We start from the raw sequence: 14,311 nt of genomic DNA, 5'->3' as shown, positions 1-14,311 counted from the left end.
TCTAGGCAGTATTTCCTTATTTTGTTGATGAAAATATCACATGGGATGGTTTCAGAAGTCTCAGTAAAGATGTCTAGATATTTACTGCTTCTGCCTTATCCACAAGCTGGTTGCACTGGCAGTGAAGAAATTTTTTTTAGTGTGATCTGTTTTTGACAGATCTGTTCTGTCTGGGTTTTTATCATTGTTATTTTCTAGATTTTTTTAAACTGATTGTTCAATAATTTGTTCCAGAATATTTCCGGGAATTGAAGTTGAGCTGACTGCTGTGAAATTCCCTGGGTCCTCTGCTTCCCCTTTTAAAAAAAAAAAAAAAATTAAGAAAAATTACAAAACATTTAATGTCTGACAGAGAAGTGAAACTATTTATAGGAATTCTATATGTGCTAGCTGCAGTTTGGCTGGATGTTTCTTTCATGTCCTGGGAATTCAGCAACTTTAGTGAAGTAGAACAATTCCCTGATTACTTGTTCTTTTCCTTGATTTTTCATTTGTTTTGGGCTGACACCTGAAGAGTGTTTAAATGGTGGTAGTGAGTACAAATTTCCTGTTTAATAAATGCTTAAGCAGAGTCATATACAGTGAGAAGGGACCACTATGACCTTCTAGTTCAGGGGTCTCTGAACCTCTTAATGCTGTCAGCACTGTCATAGTCATCTGTCTAAGAGGCATATGCACTTTTTTCTGCAATTTTCCTCTTAAACCTCATAGCTGCTGCCTTCAGTGCTCTAAGAAACCTTCCACATGCTTATCACTAGCATTTCATGGACTCCACTGGAAATACAGCCCATGCCACTATGGAGGAACTTCCTGCTATCATATGACCCAGTGTTGCCCCTCTACCATGACACAACCCGAGACATAAGAACATACTAATTTTTGACTTAGGGTATGTAAGTACTGTCTTCTGAGCTGTCATTGAAGTGCCTCTGAGCTGTATGTGATTTGCCAGCTCTGATGTAACCATCCCTGGTCTAGTCTTATCTACTGCATAACAGGAGTTTTGAAGTTAGTTGCTGTTTCAGTTGAAGCGTTTCTCCTACCAACAATATCTTCGATGTTTCCTGTTGTGGAGAACATTGTAAGATTTTGTGCCCTGCTATTAAAGTGTACCAACAGATGTATAATGCAAGGGAGGAATTATTTTTATTATCTGTATTCAGTTTCATGTGCTGGACTTGCTGTCTTTCAGAGGCTTGCATGAACCCATTAGTATGTGAGTTAAGCTTCCCTGAAAATGGATGTGTTTTCTTCTAATTGTAATTTGAATCCTTAGGCTGGAACAAAAACTTTAAGATTGTCTAGGGATTCAGTACCTTTTTTTTTTTCCTCTGGATCCTGAGCAAAAGCCTTGGCTGGTTTCACTGGAGGAAATAGGTCTGTGTATTTATTAGAGTCCAGAAGGAAGTTGGTAGTGAATTCTTTTGTGTCTATTGCTCAATGAAGGGCTAACCACAAAAACATGTACATGCTTTTTTTGTCTGGTAGATCTTAGTACCAAGCTTTCTTTCTTCAGGTACTTCAGTGTCTTGACTTTCTTTTACTATTCTTTAACATAGACTAGCTGTTGGATTGCTGCAGCCTCCTCAAATTTCACAAACTGAAACTCAAATATTTTGCATTAGATGTGTCTAATTCTGTCATGGCTAGGGCATGGTACCAATGTATTGCTTCAGAGGATTGTCCAGGGAATCCAGGTATAAAACTGAGAGGGAAGAGGATACTGTGATTCATGATGAGCAAGTAGAAGGGAGGAGGGTTGAATGCATCTGCAAAGGAACAGGACATAGCCCAGTTCAGCACTTTCATTCCTCTCCTTTGTGATACCTTTTGTGCTGTGGTGTGGATAGTTTCATGTATCCAGCACCTTTTATTTGTCTCTGGAGTAGGGGAGTCAGTGGAGCACTTAAAAATCCCTGATGGGATAAAGTCAATGCAGTAGGTGAGCCCTGGGAACTTTGAAGCTTTTTCATTATCTGAGGCTTTAGAAGAGCCACCTGAATCAGGAGCTTCCTGCATCCATTGCTTGCTCTGTTGTTGCAACCTCTCCTGCCATCTCCAAGTTAGAGGTGTGGGGGTTTTTTGGTGTTTTTTTTTTTTTTAAATAATGACAAAACACCCTCTTCTTGGAGAAGAAACTGTTTGGTAGCATCAGTGTGGGGTTTGTCGTATACTTAATGTGGCCTGGATTATGCTTCTACTTTAAGTGTCTTCATAAAAAGAAAATACATAGATTTGGTGCTTTGTTTCATTACTAGCAGAATATTGCTGTTGTATTAAGCAGTGGTATGTATACTTTAAATAATATCAGATGTAAAAATATGGGAATGTGACGTTTTGTAACAAGCTGGAATGGTTTACTTCTGTACTTTCCATTGTTAGTAATCGTTGCTTTCTGGTGAGAGCAAGTTTAGTCCTGCTCTGTTACTGTGAAGGGTGCTTTGTCCTCTCAACATCCTGAGGAAGAGGAAGCAAAATAGCTGTCAGTGCAGAGAGAGCTTGGGTTATAATCAGAATAGTCTAGAGGTGAAACAGTTAGGAACATCTGAGTTGTGACTAAGGATTCATGCTAGACTTTGTCTGTTTCATTGCTGATAGAGCCACTCTCCATGAATATATTTTAAAAAAGAAGCTGAGAAAAGCACTTGCTCAGTCCTGCATTTCTGTATTTCAAGGAAGGGCTTCTTAAATGGCTCAAAAAACAGGGGTATTGATTGCCTTCTTGGATGTTGCTGGAAATGTTTCTCATTCTTACTGGTGAGATGGCTCAAATTAGTTAAAGCAACAGACTTAAGACAATATTAAAAATTTAAAAAAGGCAAAGTGAAAATAACTTCTTTTCCCTTTCTTAGATATGTGATGATATCTAGCTATGTTTTTGTTTCCTTTTATTTCCTTTTAGTATGGAGAAGACTAAGTTGTATTTAGAAATGCAATTTTCATAGGACTTGGCTATAACATATAGGCAAGGAAAAGGGCATAACCCTCTATTTTTATCATGCAAAGCTCCTCTTGAAATGTATTAAGGAATAAAATTAAAGCTGAGGGGCTTTTTCAACCTGTTTATTACAGCCCATCATTATCATAATGCCAGCTGTAGTATTTCGGGCATACCTCTTCCATGCCAAAATATGGAAGGTTTAGAGATCTTTTTGGAGAAACCCAGGGCTGGATCTCCAGGTGCTCCTGGGCTGTCTGTGATATTTCAGAACAGGGAGAGTATCTGCTTGATGCCAGCCTCTACCCACAGGGTCCTGCCTCTTCCTGGCACCTAGTTGTTTCTGCTCCATGGGGATGGAGCACCAACACCCATCTTCACCATCTAAAGGAAGATGGAATAGGCTTGGATCCTGGGTGTGCAGATAGCTCTGTGACCATGAGACATGATATCAATGGTCTCAGCCTTGTGCAGTAAACCAGCCCTTGCTGGATTTGATCCTGTTGACTCTTGCGGTATCTCTGTGAGACCATTTTCTTTACCTGTGCAAAGAGAAGTTAATGTTGGTGGTTTAAAGGAGGAAACGGGGGAAGGTCTCGTGGTTTTTCCCTCCTGAGATTTCCAACAGGAGTCTGGAGGACCCAGCTTCTGAGATGCTCTTTGTTTTGTACTGGTATCATCCTGAAAATGCTTAGAAAGCAGCTGACTTGCTGAATCTTCCTATGACAAGTGCTGACAGACTGAAGAACAACAGTTGGAGAACCTACCCTAAGGCAGGAGATGTGAATACAGCAGTGGCAGATCTTTGTTTCTACAGGTTGACTCATGTCCACTGAGAACTGGACTTGGAGAGGCCTCCAGAAATTCGGTTTTGCTTGCCATAACATTTCAGACATGATGATGGAAAAACCATGAAATACAATAGTGCAGGACACTCACTATCTCCACTAGAGGTATCTCCACTAGAACTGTCCGTTTGCAGGCTTAGGCTAAGTGATAAGGAAACAGTAAACCCTGATCTAAAGGAAGGTGATAAAGTAACTGTCTTCATCAGTGAGCAGTCATTTCTGTTAAACATTTGGAGTTCTTTCTGTTCAGGATGTTATTTTATTCCAAACCACCTCCTGTTTCATAAGTTGTGCACTAAGTGTGCCAGTGTCTTGCTTCACTAGATGTGGCACCTTCTGTTTTCTGGAGCCCTCGCTTTCATTGTATGTGTAAGGCTCTGTGTTAAGTAGATTAATACATAAATAAAAAATCAGCCCCCAATTTAATCCAGAAATCTTCCAGATTAATGTAATTTACTAGTTTTATCACTGTTGCACACATCCACAAGAATGTATGGTAATATTTATATCAATGCCAGTTACTGAAGGTGCTGTTTCAAAATGCTGTTTAGTAAAATCAGGGAGGTTAGGCAAAGTCAGGGTAAGCAGTACTTGAAGCTTAATCACCTGAACAAAGCTAGGCAAACACCAGTGACAAGATTTTGAAACTATGAGGTGATCCAAGTAGCAGTTCAGGCTAAATCAAATAGTTAATGTATGCTGTAATTTATGGTTTGAGTTTAGAGTAGATGTGTGAGAACTAACTCTGTTAAAAGTCATGGTACTTTTCCCATCGGGCATTTTACCTGAGCAAAGGAACTCATAATTAAATGCTAGCATGTTATATAGTGTCATAGACATGCTTTTATTACACAAAGTTAGAAACTTAAGTGGATTGCTACCATAATAATCATGCTTTGTTTTGGGACAGTCGTTATCCAAGTTAACTTCTGTTTGTTGGAGTTCCCTTGGACTTTCGTACTGTGAAGGCAGCAGGGATCAGTATCTCTCAACTCCCAGGTCAAAGGAATTTCTCAGGGTTGTTCAGTTTTGTTTTGGTTGGGTATTTTTTTGTGTGGCTTTCTCCTGTTGACAGTGAAGAGATTTTTCTCCCCCTCAGCAGGCAAAATCCTGCTCTGACTCACTTTCAGTCCTTAAGCATAGAGTGGTTTATAAGGACAGGAATGGCTCATAAAGATGAGTATATTCTCCAGTTGTTTTTCAATACTTGTGATTATTCTTCTTTGGGTTTTATGTTGAGAAGCAAGCGCAGGCAGGCAGTTTTTTCTTGGTTTAAGGTGCTCCACGGGGTCTGTTCCATTGCTGAGCTTTTCATTTTCCTAATGAGTACCTGTGGTTTTCCCACTACTGTGGTTGGGCTGTGGAGGGCTGGAGGGAAGGTTCCTCGGAGATCAGGCAAGGGTGTTGGGAGCTCCTCACAGCTGGCTCCAGAATGGGGTGAGGGGATCATACAGCATATAGGATGATTATTCTGTCACCAGCCTTTTTTGCTTAGATATTTGTTGAAGATGACAGGAAGGAAACTGCTGTGGGGAAGGAACGATTGCTAATTACCCTCGGGAGTGAAGACAAAGGAGGAAATGGCAAACCAGTGTGGAAAACTGTATTTCTTGTGAAAAGGAATATTGTCACAAGAAATACTGTACTGTTACTTAGATTCATTCCTCCTGTACTTGTGTTCAGTGTTTTAATTTATGATGCAATTAGTTAAAAAAATTAATGAATGTGGTTTTATGTATATTATTGTAAACTGTTGTGAACTCCATATGATAAAATCTTACGAGCTTTTGATATGAATTTGCAGCCGAGACTACAGTTTTAAAAACAAAACTTTTAAAAATTGATTTCAGGTTTTATAAAAAGCTTTCAGTTAATGCTCATGAAAGCTGTTTCTAAACAAACAAACCCAAACTTTGGCCAGGTCTCCACTGCAGAATGTCTTGCCAGCGAGCACTGTATCAGCCAGGGGTGTGGAAAAAAGTCATACATCCTTGCTGACATCGATATGTTGGCAAAACCCCAGGCGTGGATGCAGCTGTGCCGGCAGGAGAGAACTTTTATCAGCTTAGCTTATGTTGTTTGGGGAGGTGATGCAACTAAGCCAGCAGAAAAACTCTTCTCTTGGCATGCGCTGTCAGCGGGGGAGGCTCTGCCAGCCCAGCTACAGCAGCGAGGCTCTGCACTGCCGACGAGCCTTTTGCAGCAACTGTAACTGGAAAAGAAAAGCCCCTTTGAACAAAAGAGGGACCTCTATAATTTAGTTTTTACAAGTAGTTGTTGATGAGGAACAGAGCGGAAAGAGTGATTCAGATTTTAAAATTAGGTTTTAATGTAAGAAATGTGTTTTAAGTCGTATGGCTTTAAGATGTCACTGGCCCTTCAGTGGGTATCTGTGTGTCGCTGGGTTGCAGGGTTTGAGAGCTGTAGTATGCCCGGCACCTGTTTTGTAAAGCCTTTTAAGGTTGGTAAAGGTATGAGTTCAGTTCTTCCACAGAAAAAACCTTCTGCCTGTAAACTTAAGAAGACAACTGTAATCACATTTACGTTCCCATCATATTTGGATGTGATCACTAGCACTACAGTATCTTCATGTTTAAATAAAAGCTTAAATTTCTCAGAAAGGAGTGTTTATCTTTTACAGGAAGAGAGGGTTAGGATTCCTGCTCTCTGCACACACACAGACACAACCAAAGATTTTAAGGCAAAATCATAGTAAGAAGTAAAAGCAAAACCAAACCCAAGATACTGAAAAACAGACTGGAGACTCTTAGTCTCCAACAGTAATTACCAGTTAAGATGAAGACTGGTACGTGTATGCTGACTTTTATGGCAGCTGTGCATGCATGCATGCATGAGGGAAATGCATGTTTTGAAGCCTGGAGCACAGCAGTTGTGCATTTGATCACTGTTTGCGTTTTGAGAACTCTGCTGAAGGCTTTTTGAAGAGAGGAATAGCACTGTGCCAGACTAAGGTTGTTTGGTTTGTTGTGAAGAGGTTTGGAAACTAGTTGCTCTGTCATTCTGCATTGCTTGTAACCCTAAAAATAATTGCCTGGTGTTACTGGAAGCAGAATGGTCTGACAGCCTGACTTGCACTGCTATAGTTAAAATCTGTCAGTGTTTCCATTACAAACTCGGAGGGAGGGTTTAATCTTTTTCCCCATTTAAAATCATGCCTGGAAGAAATTCTAGATCAGCGCTTCAACTCCAAGTATAAATCTTTTGGAAGCGATTTGCTGTTTCTAAAAATCTTTATTTAAGAACAAACAAAAAACCCGCCAACCCTATGGCAACGATGAAATGTTAAATGATGAGGAATATATTTCATTCTTTTTGGTAATTTTCAGTTCAATTAAATTAGGCAACAACAACGTTTCTACCTATCAATGTTGATTTTTATAGTGAGTGTTGCAGTTTGCTGTTCCAGGATATTACTGCTGCATAATAAACTTTGCAAAATGCCAAACTGGGTGATTTCAAAACCTTCCTAGGTAAACACAGAAGAACCAAAAATTGTCATAAAGCATCTGATAGAAGGCATGCCTTTCTACTTTCCTCCTGCTTGTAATTTCATTCCAGTTTCCCAAGGTTCCCTCCAAAATAGCTTCACTTTTCTTGTGTATTAAGGCTGTAGTTCAATGGATGCTTTAAACCGAGGTAAACTGTAATCCCCTCCTTTCTGCCTACACATTCCTGTTCCCTCTGCCTTGTGACAGCCAAAGCTTTTGCGTAGCACAAAACCACATGTGGTGAAACAGATCAGGAAAGATAATTTTTTTGGTTCAGGCTGTGGCTACACAACTGTTTGTACTAGTCCAAAGAAGAGGGTGGCACCAGGGCGGGAACAAGTGAGTCTACACTGACATCTCACTTTATATTCCACTTTTTTTTTTTTCCTTCTCCCCCTACTGTGCCTTTCCTCTGCAGTTCACAGGGCGGTTCTTTGCGATGAACTTGAGCCGTGGAGGCTCAGGCTTTTGCAGGAAAGGGGCCACATGCAGCCTGTTCTTTTTGTCTGTGAAAACCTTGTAGTCACAAGACTTTTACTGGCAACTTTAGTCTCTAGTATATTCGTTAAAGTATTCCTGTCTTACAACACCACAGATCTATTCATAATGCTTTCTGGACAGTGTCCTGCTATACTGTTGTTAATGCAAATGATTAAGAAAGCTCTACTGCAGATTTTCTCTAGGATGTTTTTATTAGGGCCTGATTTTAAGAGCAATAGCATTAGATACCTTGAGGATTGGGTAGAAGTGCTTATGTGCCTATCTGTTTTGAAACTTGATTTTTTTGCCATTACATAGGATCTCTTTCTTTGACACCCTTGAAGTAATCCACAAATGCTGAGATCAGTGGCAGTATAAAAGTTCTGCCAAGGCACACATTTAATTTAAAGTCTGGTCCTTAAGCTGTCTGTGCTCCCTCTCTATCTTTAAAAAAAACAACGGTGGTACTATGTGAAGTACTAAAAGCCAGGAGAGATATAGAAGGGGCTTCTAATTATTTTTGTTTCTGGATAGGTTAAGGAAATAGCATAGTCTTCATGTCTGCCACAATAATTCATTTATGATGTGAAATAGTCAGAGATGTCAACTTAGTTTATACCTGCTGGAACCTAGAGGAACAATCTCTTGTTTCGTTTTCACATCAGATGCCACACTGAAGAGTGTTAAAATTCTGTGAGTAATATTCAGCAGAGGTTATATATAATTTTGAGCCTATGTCGTTCATTGAGTGTGCTTTGGATGGTGGTTGGATATATCAGAATGTGCCTGTCAATCCTGTCCCAAATGTAGTGTGAAAGCAGGTGTATTCAAAATGCATGAGTAATTCCATACTGATTTAACATAGCGCTCCAAAATGGTAAACAGGCTACTGTAGATTAAGCTAATCTGCATGCTGCAATTTCTGTCTATAGTTTAGTCTAATGTTCTTTTTTCTTTGCAGCAGTCCATTGTACCAGCCCACCCAATGGCTCCTCCTAGTCCCAGCACCACCAGCAGTAATAACAACAGTAGTAGCAGCAGCAACTCAGGATGGGATCAATTAAGTAAAACAAACCTTTACATCAGAGCACTGCCTCCAAACACCACTGATCAGGACCTGGTAAAATTATGCCAACCGTAAGTACTATGCTTAAACATAAATGATAATGTTGTATCTTAAAAGCTTATAGTAGGTATACAAAATGAGTGTTTGGATTATGAGGGAAGAAAAAAACCAGATGTGTAAATAAAAATCCTCTTGCTATGGTAAGGTGGCAAGTTTCAACTTCCCTGGCAGTCGGAAGGGAAAAAATGCACGTGGCGCTTTGGAGAAGCAAAGGAAGTTGAAATATAGTGGTGAATAGAAGCAACCCATTGTTTTAGTAAAAACTGTGATCACCCATACTGTTGCCTGATGCTGTTGAAACCACAGATAAATGAAAATTAACACCTAAATGTGAAACTTGCTATTAAGAACCTGCAACAGAGGGTCTCCTGTTCACTGCTGAGATAATTTGTTGATAGAAACTTCTCATGTAATTGTTCTGTATCACTGTAAACTACAGTGTGCATTTGAATGCTTGTCCTAGTTTCTGACTAATTTATGTTGGCTGTACGTTACTGCACAATTCTATTTATGATTAGAAATAGTAGATCTGCATAAGAACCCTCTCTAAGTGGCTGGGGTTCTGGGTAGACTTGGCTTAGCAGAAGGTTTTCAGGCAGTGTTGTTAACATGAGATTTTTTTTTTTGCTCGTGTGAGTTTTTGATTTTGTTTTTCAATTTTTACAGCAGCACATGCCTTTTGGTTACTTTCAAATGTGGGTCAGATGTCAAGAGTGTGCAATCATGTGTTGATACAATGTTAAAAATCATGTTTCTTAAATGTTTTAAAAAATTTAAAAAATCCTTAGTACTTCCAAAATCCATAGTGCACTTTCTGGATTATTTTGAAATCAAAAGTACTTAGCTAAATTTTCAATACTCTAAGAAACACCCAAATATCTCTTGAATGAATGGAGAATCATCAAGATTTGTATGTAACAGTACTGTCTGAGATTCTCAAAGTAATCTTATGTTCAGTTGAACAGATAAGTAACTAGGAATATACAAAAACACATGCCCAAGATGACAACACAAGTTAGCAAAATAGCTAGGAAAACCTGTAAGCCTTGGATTCCAGTTTATATAAGGCACCTTTTTGAATATTGCAAAAAAATCTGATAGTGAATTTATAGAGAATAATTTTTTTTCTTTTTTAAACAAAACTTGAACTTTCAGGGTAGTAATCACATATCAGTCATCTTAGTATTATAATAAAAGCAACTTGCTGTCAGGTCTTTAAAGAAAAAAATTTTCCACTTGGTCATTTTCCCAACAGCAAATGAAATCCATGTGTTTTACAGAAAAGAGAACAGATTATCAATCTGTGAAAAGATCCATTGATAAATTAAACATTTTTACAGCTTCCCGTGCAGCAATGATCTCTTGTCACTTGAATTTTAGTTGCAAATGTGTGTTTTAAAGTAGTGGATTTTTCCTTCCCGTTTTTGTCTTTTGAAGTGATGAAGAAACCTTGGCCTGCGCACTCATGTTATGTTAGGACAGAGCTGTGAAGTTATTTTGCACTGGAGCCGCCCAGTAACTCCTATTTGTGCAGTGGTTACTATAGCTCCTTAATCTCTTTCTGAAGACATTTTGGTTTGCACAGTCTTAGATGTTATCGATTCACGAGCATTCTAGAAAAAAATATGTTCAATACTTTGCTGTCGCGGGTCCTTTCCCTCTTGCATAGCCGATGATTCTGATTTGGTTGTTGTTGCTGTTCAATATATAATTGTATTTGGAACAGCATGAATTTTGCAAATCAAGAAAAGGCAAGGGCTGCAGCCATGAAGTTATTAAATCAATTGTGATATGAATTTACAGGCTTGAAAGGTTGTGGCGTTTCTTCTTCTGAGATATTTCTCTCCAAAACGTCTTACTTGAGAGGAATGGAGGCCATCTCAAAATTCTCCATTTCTGCTGAGGAACCAAGTGAGGGGTCCAGAAATTTTAGGCTTGGAACATCTTTCAAAAATCTGGGTAACCTATTAAGACCCTTGGGCTTCTCTGCCAGCATAGCCCCTTAGCAACTAACTTGATGCTGCAGTAAGATAGAAATGACAACACTCTCCCTTGACTGCAGAAGTTCAGGAATCCATTTTTATAGGCTATGGAAAGTTTCAGATGCAAAATGTTTTCTTCCTACAAATCTTCCTAAATTTCTAGGACATAGAGGGCAAGATATTCTTGAAAGTGAACTTGCCATGTTCATTGTTTAAGCTGAGACAATACAAAATAAAAGGAGAATAAAATCTTGGACACGTAGAAATCAGTGAAGAAACTGCTGTTGACTCCAGATCTCTGAAATATTTTCATTAGAACTTTCCAAATGCCTAAGATTTTACTAGGAGGCTTTAGGGTAATTTTAACTCCTTTTCCCCATATAGAGTGGATCTTGCTGTCCTAAGAGGTTGTCCACTGGAGTGCTTGATGCTAAGAATGGATAGAAGGGCTGCTCTGCATATTGTAGAAATGATCCTGCTGGCTGACAATAAGCAGTTTTCAGTGGATGTATGGAAAAAGGTCACTGGCTTTTGTTTTATCTCTTTTGACTGTTGTCAGACAAGACAGAAAAACACCTGTGGGTTGAGGCAATAATGGTTGAAAAACATCATTGTCACTACAAATGCCAGAAACATCCCATCTGCACAGATTTTCCCTCCCATCACCATGGACTTGTATCATATAGTATACTGAAAATAACTTTTCAGTGATGATTATTGTAGAGAAATATTGCTTTCGATACCCGTAGAATACAAGGTAGAAAAATCTGTGTGGGTCTGGTTGTTCAGTGACTTTTATTTGCTTTAGTTGGTATAATTGCTCTAGTTCTCGCTCACAAACAGCTAGCAGTGCTAATTTTGGCCATGTTTTTATTTTGATTAATTATTTTTGGTGAATCACTAGGGAAACCTCTTATCAAATTATAGAAGTGTTGGGCTTGCTTTCCTGTTGTAGCACAGCTGTGCCGTATTTACGAGCACAGTTAGCAAACGTTTACCATTCTTGTGGAAAAGTATTTTCCTGGCAAGAGCTCAATTTGCCAGTATACGCTCTCCACCTTCATTGGCTTAGTTCTTTCAGGTGCGCTATTACGTGAAGCTTTCTCCTCTTTTCCAAGATGAAAAGAGCAATTACAATTTTGTTGTGAAGGCTTACCTGGGAGTACAACTACTTTTAGGCAGTATAATTGGCTTTTCTGTGGGAAATGAAGCTGCCACGTCCTGAATAGTTCATTCAAACTTGAGCCTGCTACTCCAGTTCTGTGTTGGGAAAACAAATTTCTTCATATCAGTTGTGCCAGAGGCAGAAGTGTGGAGAAGAATAAGGTAGGTATTATGTTTGTCGCAAGCATGTCGTAACAGCCAACCCAGAAGCAGAGCCCAGAGTGCCAGGGGGACACTGTGAGTCAGTCCTGGCCACAAGAGCTTTCCATTAGGTATGTAAGGGTAGGCAAAGCAATCGATGCAGTGGCCCATGGATACTGCCTTTCCCGTGGGAGGCTAGACAGGAGTGATCAGCTAAATGGAAGGACGAGAGCAGAGGAAAGGAAAAATGAGAGTAAGGAGCCGATGAGCACAGTTTGGAGAAGCCTGCAGGAAGATGCCTGGCTCTGCTGTGCAGTTTCTTTTCCCAAACCACGTAGTGCCATTGCATGAGCTCTGCTGCGCTGAGCGCACCTCTGCCATGAAGTGCTGGTTTTGCAGGATTGCTGGAGCAGTGTTAGTCTCAGCCATGCCTAGTTGTACTCCCTTCTCCCAGTGTGGCTATCGATACTTGCATGATGTGCCTCCTTCAGCTGTTGTGTTGGCTTTTTGCTTATGAATACGTTATTTAGGCTTTAATTGTACTTTTGTATTTGGTGACTGTTAGTAATTTCTTGTAGCTTATTTAATATCTGGATCTGAAGATTAAGCAGTTGAGACTGCTTAAGTGATTAGGGACTTAAGCAAGTGGGTCTTAGATTCAGCCAGGAGTTTGTAACTTGCTTTGACACGCTTTCTAGGTGCTTTCCAGACTTTCACTAAGTGCTGTGTTTCACCATGGATGACCTTTATGCCCAAGCCACGTGGTTCCAAAGCTCTGTGCTTTCCACCGTCTTTGATTTACTTACTAGCCTGCAGCATGGCATCTCTGTAATGCTGAATTTCTTCAGACACCTCCTTTTGTGCCATTTACATCATTAAACAAGGATGATGCAGCAGACCCTTCATCCTCCTGACAATCCCCAGTCCCAGGGTGAGATTTCAAGCTTTGAGGCTTAACCCACATCTCCCTCATTCAATTCAGCATAAATCATCATGCCAGCCCTCCCCTTGGTGTGCTCCCTTCCAGGCTATTTGCTCATACTGTGTCACTTATATACACTACAAACAGCTCAATATGGTATTTTTTTTGAAATCTGTTTTTGCTCTGGACAGTTTCACTTAAGACTTCCCCCTTAAATTATTGCTATATGGTTATATTGTGTGTTTAATGGGATTACAATTAGGAAAGCAGCTGGTCTAAGGTAACAAAGTTAGTGATATAATTACCACAACAGACATTGCTTTGTGCCAGGATGGTCAGAACACAAAAGCAGAACCTTGTAGTGGCTGCCTTTGCTTATGTGTGTTAGGAAATCACGTTTCTTATTGAGAGTATATTTTAAGGATTCCTTCCTAAATACTCAGAATCATGAACACAAGCATAGCTGAAGCTAATGGCAGGCTACTGGTGGTTTTGAAATATATGAGCCAGGCCTGCTATATAGCTTTGTTTTCACAGCATGGGAACTTTTTTTTGTGTAGTTGCATGTTTCCCTGTTTTGGGGCAAGAGCACCTAAAAGTTTTTTCTATTCCTTGCTCTTAGTAAAACACACATTTTTATTAAGCCATGTGACAGCCATTAGCATATTAATGTTACTGTGTTCTTTGCTTGCTGTGTGATTGTGACCTCTTCCTGTGCTGCTGTTTCCCATCTCCTTCAAATACACTCAGGACTGAGAAGTGGTGAACTGGAGCTCAAACATTTACTGTAGCAGGGAGGTGTTGTCACTGTGGTCAGTTAAGAGCAAGAAATCTCATTTTACTCGGCATACCTCATTAGAAAAAACGACATGGCCGGACTTCAGGAAGTAGTCTGACTGCCTTTTGCATTTAACTCTTGGGAGAATGGTCTGGGTGTGGGTCACTACTGCTCAGCTCAGTCTAACGAAATGTCTGTAGCACGTGAATATAACCCCTTTAGACAGATGGTGCAATAAGGGAAACCAGAATGGAAGACTTCAAAGCTAACTTCTCCAATTTTTTAAAGTATTTTCTTTTCTCCTTTATTCTCCATTTTTCTTGCATTTTCCTTTCATGGTTTGTCAGCTGCAGTGAAATATTGCATTCATAATTATGTGGAATATGATTTCATTTCATATAATTAAGTGTGATACATCAGCGT

The 14,311-nt window shown here is 39.6% G+C and overlaps 1 protein-coding gene across 11 annotated transcripts in view; it reads left to right on the top strand.

Annotated features, from left to right (window-relative positions):
• RBMS1 (RNA binding motif single stranded interacting protein 1) overlaps positions 1–14,311 on the top strand; it is a 147,461-nt gene that overhangs the window by 73,422 nt on the left and 59,728 nt on the right. For 8 of the 11 annotated variants that reach the window (XM_075093285.1, XM_075093287.1, XM_075093294.1 and 5 more), the window contains one exon: positions 8,737–8,912. In XM_075093285.1, the coding sequence (XP_074949386.1) occupies positions 8,737–8,912 (176 nt within the window). The remainder of the gene's footprint in view (positions 1–8,736; positions 8,913–14,311) is intronic. The other 3 variants (XM_075093288.1, XM_075093286.1, XM_075093289.1) reach the window with 1 other exon arrangement.

This window comes from Phalacrocorax aristotelis, chromosome 5, assembly GCF_949628215.1.
Source record: "Phalacrocorax aristotelis chromosome 5, bGulAri2.1, whole genome shotgun sequence".
NCBI classification, from domain to species: domain Eukaryota; kingdom Metazoa; phylum Chordata; class Aves; order Suliformes; family Phalacrocoracidae; genus Phalacrocorax; species Phalacrocorax aristotelis.
Note: the sequence above shows the minus strand (reverse complement) of the source record. Positions and strands in the feature narration are given on the sequence as shown.